The sequence below is a fragment of the Humulus lupulus genome, chromosome 6 (genome assembly GCF_963169125.1).
Source record: "Humulus lupulus chromosome 6, drHumLupu1.1, whole genome shotgun sequence".
Classification (NCBI taxonomy): Eukaryota; Viridiplantae; Streptophyta; class Magnoliopsida; order Rosales; family Cannabaceae; genus Humulus; species Humulus lupulus.
Genome location: NC_084798.1, coordinates 6,944,334 through 6,958,493, shown reverse-complemented (window position 1 = coordinate 6,958,493; position 14,160 = coordinate 6,944,334). Strand labels below are relative to the sequence as shown.

The window sequence follows — 14,160 nt, the reverse complement described above, 5'->3', positions numbered from 1 at the left end:
TGTGGCATTTTGTATGTTAATGTGACACTGTCATGTGTAGAATAATTAGTAATTTTGCCTCTCAAACTTTGACCACTACTAAAAGAGACACAAGAGTATTTGGAAAAATTCTTCAACAATTTCCTTAAAATTTATAATATAAAAATGTGCTTTTTCGGCTTCGGTCTTAGTTGATGTTATATTATTTTACAAATAATATAATATTTTGATTAAATGAATAATGTGACAAATAATAGAGTGTGACAAAAGTTATTTTGTCAAATGTAACATATATTGTGGAGTTATAATTTGATAAATAATGATCATAATAAGTTTTGTAACATATAGAGTGGAGTTACAATTCTTAAGAAATAATGATCATAAGTTTTGTAACTCTCACGAGAACACTATAAATAAAAATCATCTTGCTCACTTGGATGTAATGTGTGAATGTGAAAAAACACATTACGTAGATTAGAATACTTGTGATGACACGCTCATCTTAAGAACACTATGATGAATATGAGAGAATGCTTAATAAATCCTTAAATGCATTTCTAGAGAATATTCCAAAAGTATTCTTATGATGTAAGAAATAGATTTTAGAACAAAAGTTTTGAACTTTGTTATTTAAGCCTTGAGATCTTCATCTTCTACCTCCTATCTTATGTTGATTTACATAAGTTATATAATCTCTTCTCGTCTTTTTTCCTTATGCAACATTGCATGGTTTAAAAAAAAATATCTTAATTCATGTTTTTATTAATAAAAAACTTAATTCAGTTAGCAATACTTTTGTTTAGGCTATTTGGGATTTTTATAAGATATACACATTTTTTAATTTGAAATTATTTTTTTATATTAAATTCTATACATAATGCTGACGTGGCAATGACAAGTCAATGAGTAAATAGTCATGTCAGCAATTTATTAAGGATAAAACTTAACCGAAATCTCACTTTACAACTGTGTGAATAGTCCGAGCTAAGTTTTAACGGCTTGAAAAAATCAAGATACAATAATATTTATATCATAGTTAGGGGACAAAAATCATAAATAACTTTTTTATATATAATAATTCATGTTAACATATTTAGTTAATGCTACATATATATACATAATGTCAAAAAATATATATATACTACATATATACATATCGTGTAATTTACAAATCTTGCATTAACACATATACATACCATCCAACAAAACATAAAGAAAAATTTTAAAAAAAAAAGACATTGAAAAAGTTATTTTCATTAAACAGCCTTAAATTTACGTTAATTTTAAATAATCCTTGTTTACATTAAATTTAACAGAAAGTTTATAATAACAGCTGTTGCGCAAGTTCTGCTAGAGACGGCATGTCGTTTTTGTTTTTGTTAAACTAAAACGACGACGTGTCGATTTTATTTTCTGTTCCCGCGTTTTGCTAGAAAACAGTTTGGCTTGGTCTTATAATAAGGGCATTATCGGTATAAAAGAAAAATGTATAACCGATTTAAAGCAAATTCAGGAATCTCAATATGTATATATATAAAGCCCAAACACAGAGATTTTTTGGGTTAAGAGAAAAGCGCAATCTCTTCTTCTCTAGGGTTTGCGAAATTGCTTTCTCTTCAATCGAAACCCTAATCATTGATCATCAGGATTATTAGATCGGACCAGAGAGAAAGAATGTCTCGGTGTTATCCTTATCATGGACCTCCGAATGCGAACAAAGGAGAGGCCTTGGACGAGTTGATTAAGGTTCGTTGAGCAAATCTGGTTTTTTCTTTGTTAATCACAACAACAAGGCCTCTCTTTTTACTAGCATTATCGAACAATAATCGAGTTTGGAGGGATTTTGATTTTGTTGTCTGTTCTTCGTGTTGGATGGATTTTGATTTTGATTTGTGTGGATTTTGGGTAAAATTGATAACTTAAACGACCTATTAAGTTAATAACGTTGTTCTGTTTTTATTTTTTTATGAAATTTTTTATTATCGAATAATGAGAAACACTGATACCCAAAAAGATTTTAGTACATAACATTTGAATGTGTAATGGGTATTTGTGGATTTTGATGGTTCTTTGTTCTGCTCTATACAGTGTCTTATGATTCTCGTTCTGGTGCTTCAATAGCTTCGAAAAGATAAAGATGAAACAAAGTTGAAGAGGATAAAGTTAAGGAAAGAATGCTCAAGAAGTACTGAGACAGAAAAATGTGATAAAATAGTGAAAAATAATGATTTTCAAGAGAAGAACAAGAAGAAGAGAAAAAATGACTTAAATGGTGGGCACCTTTCTAAGGTAGTTGTAGAGGAATCTGATCAAGTTGACTCGAGTGATTTAACTCAAGAAGACGAGCAACCCACCATAAGCAACAACAAGAAGAGGAGATTGCATGAGGTGGAGCCCTTGTCTATCGATGGTGACAAGGAAAGTGAGTTCCTTTTTTCTAATCTTGAACTCATGTTTGTGAGCACCATGGTTTTATTGATTTTAGACACTGATAACAATCTATGTCTGTTCATTCAAATTTATTGTAGGAAGAAAGATTCGTATCCGGATACCCAATATTGGATTCGGGATACATAGCTTTAAACCCTGCCGGGAATTGCCATTAGCTATACCAGAGAGCAGAAATGAAACGAAGAGGTGTGGACTCGCTCTTAAGCAATGCCAAGAGTTGCCATTAGCTACACAAGTGAGCAGCAAGGAGAGTAAGAGGCACGACGCTCATAAACTCTTCCCTAAACAAGGTCGAGAGTTTCCTTTGGCTATGCAAGAGAGCAATAAATTTGAGAGTAATGAACCTCAGAAACTCTACCTTAAACTATCTCCAGAGTTGCTTAAACAACGCCAGAAATTGCCATTAGCTCCACAAGTGAGCAGCAGGGAAATTAAGAGGGACGAAGCTCAGAAACTTCCACTTAAAACATCTCGTGGGTTACCTTTGGCTGTACAAGAGAGCAATAAATCCAAGAGAAATGAAGCACAGAAACTTTTCCTTAAACCATCTCGAGAGTTGCCATTAGCTCCACAAGCAACAGTAGGGAAATCAAGACGGGTGAAGCTCAGAAACTCTGCCTTAAAACATCTCGAGAGTTGCCTTTGGCTATTCAAGAGAGCAATAAATCCAAGAGGAATGAAGCTCAGAAACTGTGCCTTAAACCGTCTCAAGAGTTGCTTAAACAACACCAAGAGTTGCCATTAGCTCCACATGCAAACAACAGGGAAAGCAAGAGGTGCGAAGCTCAGAAACTCTGCCTTAAACCAGTTCGAGAGTTGCCTTTGGCCAATAAGAAATTTTGAGAATATCCTAGCAGTTTCCTCCATGTGGTGACTCACCGGTAACTTAAATATTCTCTGTGTCCCAAAATTCCAAAAAAAATGACTTTCTATATTCTCCCGCCTTTTCAAGTAAACCCACAACTAAACTTTTTAGGCCTTAAAAATGGTACTTATCAGTCCCAATCGTGGGAAAAGGAATACTAAGAGTTTTTAGGGTAATTGAAAAGTTCCTCATTTCCCTTTAAATAGGCCCACACATGCCTATCCCTCACAAGCGAATAATACATCATAAAAAAGAAATTCCTCTTGTCTTGGTCGATTCTCCTCCAAAGCTCCAAGGGTGCTCTACTTCCTTCAAGCAAATCAAATCTTCAAGAAATCAAGTGTTCTTCCATCCACTTGGGTAAGTTTCTTCTTCTTTAACTTCACTTTTAAACATTTTGAAGCATTAAAATTTTGTACAAGTTTTGGTTAGAATATGTGAGCACCGAAACCCACATTTGATGTGCTCTCCTTGGAATTTGTGATGAATCTTTGTCGAGTATTGGATTTTGTGGCTGTTTTGGAGTAGTTCAGGCCTTGGGTTAGTCAATTTTGCCTCCAATTTCAGGAAAGTTTGAAGAAAAAATGATCTCCCATTCCCATTCCACATTGCATAGGATGAGCATTGATGTTTTCTTGAAGCTTGTTGAACTCTTGAAATTCCACTTTTTGATCTTGTTTGTATGCCCCATGAATAAGAAAACTAGGGTTCTTGAGTTTCACAAACTTTGGGTGCATTATAATAAGATGATGGATAATCGCCCTATATCTCTCTATCAATATTCAGGAAAGAAAGTTCAAGAGATCCAAAAGTCCCAAAAAAAGGTCCCCTCCTTGAGCTATCTTTTTCATATTTATAGGCTCAAGGGGGGTTACATAGGCCATTGGGCCTTAACTCTCCTTAATAATCGTGTATTAAGGTAATAAAGATGAAATAATAAATATAATTATTACAAAATCACAATCCCATAAGGGAATAAACTGAATCATATGACCATACTGATCGTATCTAAACGTGAGATATGGAGATACAATACGTAGCTGGTCGATCATCGAACAGTAGTTCCTCATTTGACTCTGCCACGCGTCAATCACATGTGAGAAATCCTTGCCACGTCATATGCAGCCGTTTTTGGGTAAACATTTTCCCCCCAAGTTTACTTTACTACGATCAGCATAAAGTAAACTTAGGTGTCTGACCTTTCACATGCCCCATAAACCCTGTCAGAGCCGTCATGCCTCTTCGAAAAAAGCAACCAATCATGTTCAATCAAGTCTTTTCGGTTTCCTAAAGACTTGTCTGACGGCTATTATACTTCCCTATACTTTGAAAACAGGAATCCATGATTACCTCTTTTATAGTGTTACAGTCACTATAAATAATATCCTCAATTCACCTTTTAACTTTTTACTTTTCACTCATCATCTCCTTCTCAAGAACTCCAAAAAACTTCAACCTTCAGAGCCTAGAATTCCCAGAAGCTCCTGCTGCTGATCTAAGGAATTTTTGATCAGACGTTCAAAGTTTTCATTTTTCATACTCCATATTTCATCCAAGTAAGTTTTACGAACCTTTCAGTTGTTTGAGTTGCCATGCAAAGTGGTTTTTATTCGTTTCGTATCTAAGTTTTTTACTGTTCTTGACCGAAATTGTCTTGGGGTAAATGGGCATATTGATCGATGTGTGGTAAGGTAGTGAAATAACACTTCTTAGGAGTTAGGAGTCAGTTTGGTAGTCGAGATTGTAGATTTATGGCGTAAAATCGAAGTAAAAATTTTATTTTTAAGCTAGTTGAAAATTTGGGTTTTCCCACCCTCTCGGAGTCGAAAAAGTACTCTGAAAAAACTTTTTACTTCCATTTTTTAATCTGTTTCTCAAACTGCTCATAAGAGACTTCGTGTTTTTGCTAGAATGTTGCTGGCCGTATAAAAGCCTATCTTTTATATGCGAGCAATGTTATTCTCACTTTCAACACAAGTCTTTAGACTCTCAGTTCTCATCTCCCATTTTCTGTTCGCAGATTTTGATGCAAGATTCGTGGGGAGGTGAGAGACCAATTGACGATGACATGCTCGCTCAACTGCTCATGGACGTAGAACAGTCGTCGTTACTTATTCAGGACATCCCTTTTTCTCGAACTCTACCTAACAAACCTCATTCAAGCCTTTCAGCCATGGGTTAAGTAAAATCCACTGCCCAAAAAAAGAAAAATAAACCTTCTGAACACCAGTCTGCTCCACATGCAGAAATTCCCTCGACCAGCGCTAGAGTTGAGAGTACTCCCGAGCCAGGAATCCTAGCCCAAGCCCAGCTCCGAAGTGCCACTCTGTCACGCCCCCGGCTACCCCGGAGCACGCGACGGTGGTCGATGAACCGAAAATTTGACTCGCTACCCGAGTCCTTTGGTTAGAAACGTGCTCTAAGTGTAATTAATAGGTTAAGGTGGAAAACCCAATAAAAAGGAAAGGATATATTTTATTATAAACTGCTCATGAGCTATTCAAAATATTTACAAATTGTTCTCGGTACAAAATGGTCATTACTATTTCAAATTTACAATCCCGCCGACCTAAGCGGCAAAAATAGGGTAAACCCTTAGTTCCTCTGAGAACACCTTGGCCGTGGTGGTCAAGCGGCCGCATATGTACACATCACCACCTAAGCTCTCCACTCAAGGTTGGGTGAGCTTTTCTTTCCCTTTACCTGCACCACATAGCACCCATGAACCAAGGCCCAACAAGAAAACACAATATAACATGATATAATATCAAGAATGATCATAATAATCATTCAGAACTATCAGCCCAACCAGATAGGTGACAGTCGCAAAAGTCACAAAATAATGGGTACAACTCCCTTTAGCCATGTGACAATAGGGTCACCAGGGCTTAACAGATAAGTGATCCTTTCACTAGCTTAAACAGGATAGGTGCATGGTGACTAGTCACCAACATAACCCTCCTCATGACCATAGAATCATAACCCTGGAACATCGTTCCCTAGCCATGTGACAAACAGTCATCGGGGCCTTATGCCCTGGCTCTCAGTAACTAGTCTTAGACTAGGCAAGCACTTATAAGTTCATCAACCTTAAAGTCGGTCCAGCATTAATGCTATAGAGCCATTCAATGCTGATATCGATTAGATCTAATCTTCATTCGGCCCTGCGTTCAAGACGCTTATGTCGTTCTGACTCACAGGTCAGTAGTATGCGGCCAGTGCCGTCCCTGACTAATCAGTACCATACACAAGTATATAACATGTACTAGCATTTAATATGCAATCAATGTCCACATTAATCAACCAACATGCCTCATACAATCCCACATGTCAAACATACATATACAGGGTGCAATTATATTTTTTTACACTGTTGTCTTACTCCGTTTTATTACCTCAAGTTCGAGCAAGAATTAATATAAGAACGACCTTTGAGAACGACCTGACTTTAAGTCCTTTAGCGGTGACCTGGTCATAACCAAATATGGGATTCCATTAATAAAATGAATAACAAAAGTTCCCAAACCAAAACCTAGCCTCCGAGACATCGAATACTACTAAACCGAGTAGTAGGATCGATCCCGAGGCCTAAGGCTTGAATCCCAAGTCAAAAATCCATTTCTGGCCAAAAATGCCTCTATGGGATGTGGCCCTCCCTAGCCGCACCACGGCTCGCCCCTCAGACAGAGGCAAATCCTCCCCAGAAATCAACACAGGTCGCAGCTCACCAAAGCCATGTCGCGGCCCTTTACGCAAAACAGTAAGCAACCAGTTTTCTTCCCCTGCGTTGTTCCTTGAAACCAATCCTTCAAACCATTCCCAAACATCACCCAAACATCCAATTCAACCCCTAAACTTCATCTATAACACACCCTCATCAAAACTCAAATTAAACACCAATCAAAACTTCCATTAATTCAAACTATCCTTAACCAAAATCATAAGCTGAAACTTAAACCAAAAACAGAGTATAGCTTAAAATTCATGGCCAATTCCTTACCTCAAGCTGTTTTAAATCCTCCTCAATGGTTGAACTAAGTCTATAACCCCCAAGCTTTGATTTCCTAGCTTGATTCTTCAATTGGGGACCAAAAACTTCCAAGGGGAATGAAGAGGAAATGATGCACGGGTGAAGGAGATGTCTTGCTCTGTTTTGTTCTATATATTCTACAGCCTTCAAAGTCAAATATAACCCAGGCCAAATGACCATAATGCCCCTAAGTCATTAAAAGTTTCTAAAGTCTGCCCAAGGGAAAAATTGTCCTTTCCAACCTATCCCCTTAATTATAATTAACGCTCTCCAATTCCCGCTAATCTCAAAATTATCAAACACCAATAATTTATATCCCGTTACCCTTTTTAATTCTCGGTAACGTTCTAATCATTTTAAACACCCCGAGACTCAACCCGAGCCCCGAGCTTAAGCCTATTATGACCAAACCGCTAATCAATATTCCAAGGTCGTCTCATGCCCAATAGCTCAAACTAATCCACCTTATAATGTGGCTATATTAATTAATCACAACATGCACCCAAATACACAAATATGCACTCAACGGGCCAAATTACCAAAATATCCCTGTAAATAAATGTGGATCCACATGCATGCATTTAACATCATATCATACTATAATTCACATATACATGCATAAACTAGTTTAATGGCATAAAAAACAATTATGGCCCTCCCGACCTACTAATCCCGCCACTAAACACATCGAAGAATTCGGGGCATTACACACTCGACCGAATGTCGAATGGTACGTCGCCCCTCCTAGTCGAATAATGATTAGGATGATCGCCAATTATATCAAAAAATATGGGCTTCCTAGGGTGACACTAGTTTGACCTGCCAGAGACCAAAGGGCGAATCTTCCTGGAGGCGCCTATAGCACCTGGTCGAGATATCATATCGAGGCAGGAGCGACCCTGCCTCTCCATCCCTTTTTCCAAGGAGTGGCCAATTATTTTGGGGCCACTTCTTTTCAAATCACCCTAAATGAATATAGAATGCTCTCTGCACTCTATATCCTTTATAGTCATAAGAAGTGGCCGGTTCCCACGCCACATGAGGTCAACTACCTGTTCGATCTAAAATCCAACCCTAACCAAGAAAACACGGGGTTCTTCTATTTCTGTCACCAGGAAATGGGTCGCACTTTCCTGACTGGCACCACTTATATTTCGAACGTGGGGAAGTACCATTGGAGTACTTTCTGACTGTCGATATGGTCGCGAACAACTTGGCCTTCACACAAGGAGGTAAAGTCTTTGCACCACTGGTTGTATATTTTATTTTCTTTGATTCTTCCTGCATTTTCCTTAGAAATTTAGTGCATTTCAGGCCCATGGTTGCGACCTGCCCCTACTCCAGACATGGAGGTCCGATCAGCCCTTCTGGCCAGCATGACTAACATAGAGAAAAGTATCAAATAGCTGGTCACAGAGGCTAATCTAAGATTGGTCGGTGTTCTGGCTCCTCACCAGGATGTGAGGGAATTTACTGTGGGGAGTGCCACCGGCACCAATGTCCCCGAGCAACAACAAGATGTGTCACAACCTCCTCCGAGGAGGAGGGCAACTGGGGTGACCATCAATGAACCAACTGGCGCCCCACAACCTGCTACTGCACTGACCCCTCCAGGGAAGGGAAAGAAGAAGGTCACAGAGCCTATTCATGAGTCGTTGGATGAGAACGGTACTCATTTTACGCTTTTAGATAGCCTGCTCACTCCCTGTCACCTCTTCGACGGGGATGGCAACTTTAAATACCCTCCTGCTTTAAATTCAGACTTCTTCAGGCCAGAGAGTGAGTGTAGCACTAGTAAACTAAATAGTGTAACGACCAGTAATTATAGCTCAGGTATTATACTTTAAATTTCTTTGCCCTTGTTTTCTAACCTCAGCAAGTTCCTTTTATTATACTGACTAACTGTTCGCTTATTTCTTTTTTGCAGACATGCCTGCCGAACGCGCCTTTGACTTGTACACCAAATTGGCGAGCAAGAAAAAGTCCCACAGGCGCCAGTCTGGGGAAGGCTGCAGCAATCACCCCGCGAAGAAATCTCGAACAGAAGACCCTCGTGCGCCTACTCTAACGAAGGAGACAACTCCTCGACCTGATCCTGCCAGGGAGGAAACTCCTCCAACTCCAAAAAACCCAGATCCTCCGTCTCCGGTCGGACACACTCCTCCTCCAGCTCTAGTCGACCCTACACCTCCAGCACCCACTGTCCAGCAGTCGGCTGGTCGCCAAGAAGAGGCCTCGGGAGATGACCTCATGGGTGTGGTGCTTAACTCAGCCAAAGATAGGCTGTCAAGAATAACAAAACACTGACGCATCCGGGAGGCAATCCAGGAGACCAGCTCTATGGGGGTCGATCAAGTCCTCAACCGCGCACTAAACGAAGTGCTCGCTATTCATGAATTTTCTTTTTAACTTGCTCCTATTTATAGCCTTATCTTTTTCTGATCACAGGGAGTGCTTACCCTTACTTCTGGCTGGCGGTTTTTGAGGATGTAGAATGTTCAATTCGAAAAGAGACTTGGCGATCAGCTTAGTGCTGCTGAGGCTTGATATACCGAGCAACTCAAAGCGGCAGAAGATTCCTATGCTGAACAGTTGGAGGCGGTCAAGCCCGATTTCCCGAGACGTTACTTAGGGAGTCCATTTAAAAATAATAAACAATAAATACTTTAAGACACTAAGAGAAAATATTTATTTAAAATTTAAACAGAAAATGAGATCTCATTATTTAAAAATAAAAATGTTTGGACGCTAAGTTTAATAACAACAACATAAAGAAAATAACCATTCAAGTGTGAAAATTTAAAAACATAACATTTATTTATAAAAACATAAAATAACTGGAGCCCAGCCTCTAACATGTTTCGTCCATGCCTCGAGCCCGCACCACTCACTGCTTTGCTTTGCCTTTACCTGCGCACAGAGTACCCGTGAGCTAACGCCCAGTAAGAAGAGCTATGTAGGACATAACTCCCCAAACCAGAAAACATAAACTTTCAACTAAACATAAATAAACATCTTAAGCATAATAATCATCGTGCGATATATAAACACCATATCACACTAACAGTGTGTTACACTCACACACATAAATACTAACAAGTCATGTTGATCGGACATGAAATGTAATCTGCCTGGCCTGCGCTGTACTCACACTCGGCATTCCCACGGTGGCACATAGTCTAGCCTGCGCTGTACTCACACTCGGCCGTTCCCTCGACACATCGTTGCCCTGCCTGCGCTGTACTCACACTCGGCAGTTCCGTGGTGGCATCCTATTATCGTGAGTTATACACACCCAAGATAATTCCTGCAAGTGCTATACTCACGCAAGCAGCTAAAATCTAGTAGCACGCCTACTCTATCATCTAAGCATGTCTACTAACTAAAATCCCTAGCACTATCCTCATGCTAGTCAACCTAATGCAACAATTCAGGTCACAAATATAATTACATTACTAACAAATAAGAAAACAAGGTTGTACGCATAACGTACACCCTATGCGCAGATGTCCACTCTTCTTACCTTAAACAGTGCGTTTTCCGCTGACGTGTCTCGAACCACTCGCTGCGTCACCTCGATGACCGCTAGCTCCTAGACGTCCAATTACACAGCGAAAATTTAGGAAAAATAAAATAGGCGTTAAGGTTTTATTTCGAAACCTTAATTATCGAAATAATTTAACTATGCCATTTTAACATGCATGACACGTAAATTAAAATAATTTTCTACAAAAGGTTCAAACCATCATGTCACATACACAAACAATGATGTTTCTAACATATCGCATGAATTCATATAATTACTTTTTATGTGAAAATTACCAAAATACCCTTTAATATCATAATTACATTAAAGACTCAATAATTTTATAAAAATTATCATATGACAACAAAATTTAATAAATAACTTTTCCAGAACCCTAAATAATCAGCAAATTCTCATATACAACCAGAAAAATAATTTTTAACATTTATAAATTATTTTTCCTCAATTTCTCAAATAAAACCCAAATAATATAAATAAATACACAACCAAGCCCAAAAATCAAACTAACATACAGAACTGTTTAAAATTCCAAAATAAACTTATAAAAATTATTTTAGAATTTTCTGGGCAAAATAACTAATTTTCTTAATTAATTTTATAGAAAAAATAATTAATTAAAGAAAAATTAATAACTTATTAAAAATAGAATCTAACTATACAGATCGGTTTCTACACCCTACAGTAACACACAAAAATTATCTAAGGTTCAGAACAGTAGCATTAATATTTTTTTATATTTAAAATATAACGTAAGCCAAATAAATCATGAAAATTACATAAATGATACAAATTCGAAATAAAATTACAGAGAGCCTTAGAATACCATTTTAAACATATAAAAAAAATTCTCAGAATTTTCAGAATACTTTAAATAATTTTCCACATTTATTTTCTTAAATCACATAATTAAAAGTAAATAATTGAAGAAAATTATCAAATATGATCAAAACTTAAATCTAAACGTACAAAGCCATTCTAAAACATACAGGTATCATTGTAACATAAAATCATATTTTTCTGAACAATAAAAATATTTTTCGTAATTAATCTTTATTTAAACTTCAATAAATCATAATAATTCAAAGAAAAATTAGAAAAATATGAAACCAGTTGGAAAATGCTCTAAAATTAATGTACTAATTTTTAACATTAAAAAACCAAAAAAAACACCTCATTAAACACCCAGATCGGGTTCGCCGGAAATATCGGCGGTTTTGTCTTCTTCTCCGGCGACGGCGACTCTATGGCTGAGTTTTGCTGCTTTCCAACCCTTCTCTTGCTTGTAAAATGATCCCCTTACGTCCAGAACTTCAAAAAAATAGACCCAAGCCCAAAAAGATGTCCGTAAACCCTTGTTCCGAAGTCTTCTTCTCCAAGTCCGGTGTACCGCCAAAAATGGAGCTCAAAATTAGTTTTTCTAGCTCTAGACCATTTCAGCCCGTTTCTTCACGTCAAAACCGATTATTGGAGTCCCCTAAGCTTGTTTATCACCAACCACGCACACCATACACTCTTGAACACACTTAAATCCAAAATTATCCAAGAATATGCATTTTCTTGGATAAAAATGGTGAATCACAATCCGAGGCTTTATAAATGTATTTCTCACACTCAAAATGTTTATTTCCTCCCCTAGAATGATTCTACAATGTTCATTACTGCCCAGATTTTTCCCAAGTGCAAGAACTCAAAAATTTCTTCTCTTTTAAAAAAAAAACAATAATAACACTCTCTCTCTTCAATCCTTTGATTCCCTCAATAATCCCACGATTTCTCCATCAGATTATCATGGTAACACGTTTTAGAATAGGTTTAAAAAAATAAATTAGCTTTTGAAGTGGTAAAATCCTCTTTTCAAGGAATTTTTTTTTCTTTAAAAAATTAAAATAAATTGACTAAGTTCCACAACTGATATTATCAGTTAAATTTCAAAAATTTAATCAATTTTATGAATATTTAATCATGTTAAAACAGAAGAAATAAAGTCTCTAAAATGCCCCTTGAACCAATCCCAAACTTGAGGGTATTATGGTCTTTTCACAAATTCTAATATTTAATATTATGGAAAACCAAAAATTACACATAATAAGATAAAATAATTTCAAGCATATTATTATTACTATTATGCTCATAATAATAATAATAATTACTGTTATAATTTTTAAATAAATAAATAAAATAACTTAACCCGAGCCATTATTTATTCACTTGACATTATTCTCATGTTGTGATTCCACAAAAACTCAAACATGAGAAATCATGAATTTTATTTCCATTGGAAGTCATACATATCCAATAATCCATCAAAGGAAAAGAAAAAAAAATAACAAGGATGCACACAAAGGGAAAATTACGAAATTGCCCTTCCGGGAAAACGGATATTACAGCTGACTGAGGCCAGAATCGTTTCTCTCGAAGAGAAGTTGAAGAGGAAGGAGGCGATTATTGCCAAGATCACTGCATCCAAGGAGGAGTACAAGGAGGCTCATGAATTATTGGGAAGCCCACAAGCTTCAAGATGAGTTGATGATAAGCCGCAAGGAAGTTGCTGCACTGGAGGAACAGAATGCTCGCAACCTTAAGGATTATGAAGGGGCATCGTTCGAGTGTTTCTACTTGTTCTAAAAGAACAACCCCAACGCTAACTTCTCCTATCTTCTAGACCATATCAGGGAGGCGGAGTTGGCTAGGTGTGTTGCTTATCTAGAAGAGGAAACAATTCCAAGGTCTCCAGAGATTTCTTTAGCGACTGGGATCGAGGGCGCCCAAGAAGAAGTTGGAGATGCAGTCGATCAACAGCAGCAGAATTCGCCACAAGTCCCCCTGGCAACTTCATAATTTTATCTTTTTATTTACTTTTTAATTACATGGCCTACGGTTCATGCTGTAAAGACAATTTGAAGTTTTAACTTTCATTGCTGCATGGGCAGCTTTTTCTTTTAATCAAACAATTACATCCAAGTAGTAATTGCTCGCGGTGTAAAAGAATTCCTTTTGATATTATAATACTTGCTTTCTATTATAACATTTGTTCGCATGACCGAACTTGTAGAGTCCAAGAACTTTACTTAGCTAAGATAGATAATAGTATGATAGTATTTATAGCATTATCTTTGTTACTGTGGATTTTTGGTTCAGACCGGGAATTATTTGGACACTCATAGTAGTACTTATAGATTTTCTAAGTTTAACCTATAGTTTAAGAATATTAAGTATAACCTAAGGTTTGATTAAAGTGACTGATATTAAGGATTATATTATTATATTATAAGGTTTAGACATCAACCA

The 14,160-nt window shown here is 37.2% G+C and overlaps 1 protein-coding gene across 1 annotated transcript; it reads left to right on the top strand.

Annotated features, from left to right (window-relative positions):
• Positions 1–1,536: 1,536 nt before the first annotated feature.
• On the top strand, positions 1,537–3,175 carry LOC133784593 (uncharacterized). The gene is made up of 3 exons (XM_062223889.1): positions 1,537–1,725; positions 2,101–2,401; positions 2,508–3,175. The coding sequence occupies exons 1-3, from the start codon at positions 1,654–1,656 to the stop codon at positions 3,173–3,175; spliced, it is 1,041 nt and encodes a 346-aa protein (XP_062079873.1). The 5' UTR covers positions 1,537–1,653.
• Positions 3,176–14,160: the final 10,985 nt, after the last annotated feature.

Excerpts from the sequence above, each read along its gene's own strand:
- LOC133784593 (XM_062223889.1), top strand. The coding sequence starts at position 1,654 with ATGTCTCGGTGTTATCCTTATCATGGACCTCCGAATGCGAACAAAGGA. Across the intron at positions 1,726-2,100 it reads CCTTGGACGAGTTGATTAAG|CTTCGAAAAGATAAAGATGA; the intron begins GTTCGTTGAGCA and ends GTGCTTCAATAG. Across the intron at positions 2,402-2,507 it reads TATCGATGGTGACAAGGAAA|GAAGAAAGATTCGTATCCGG; the intron begins GTGAGTTCCTTT and ends AATTTATTGTAG.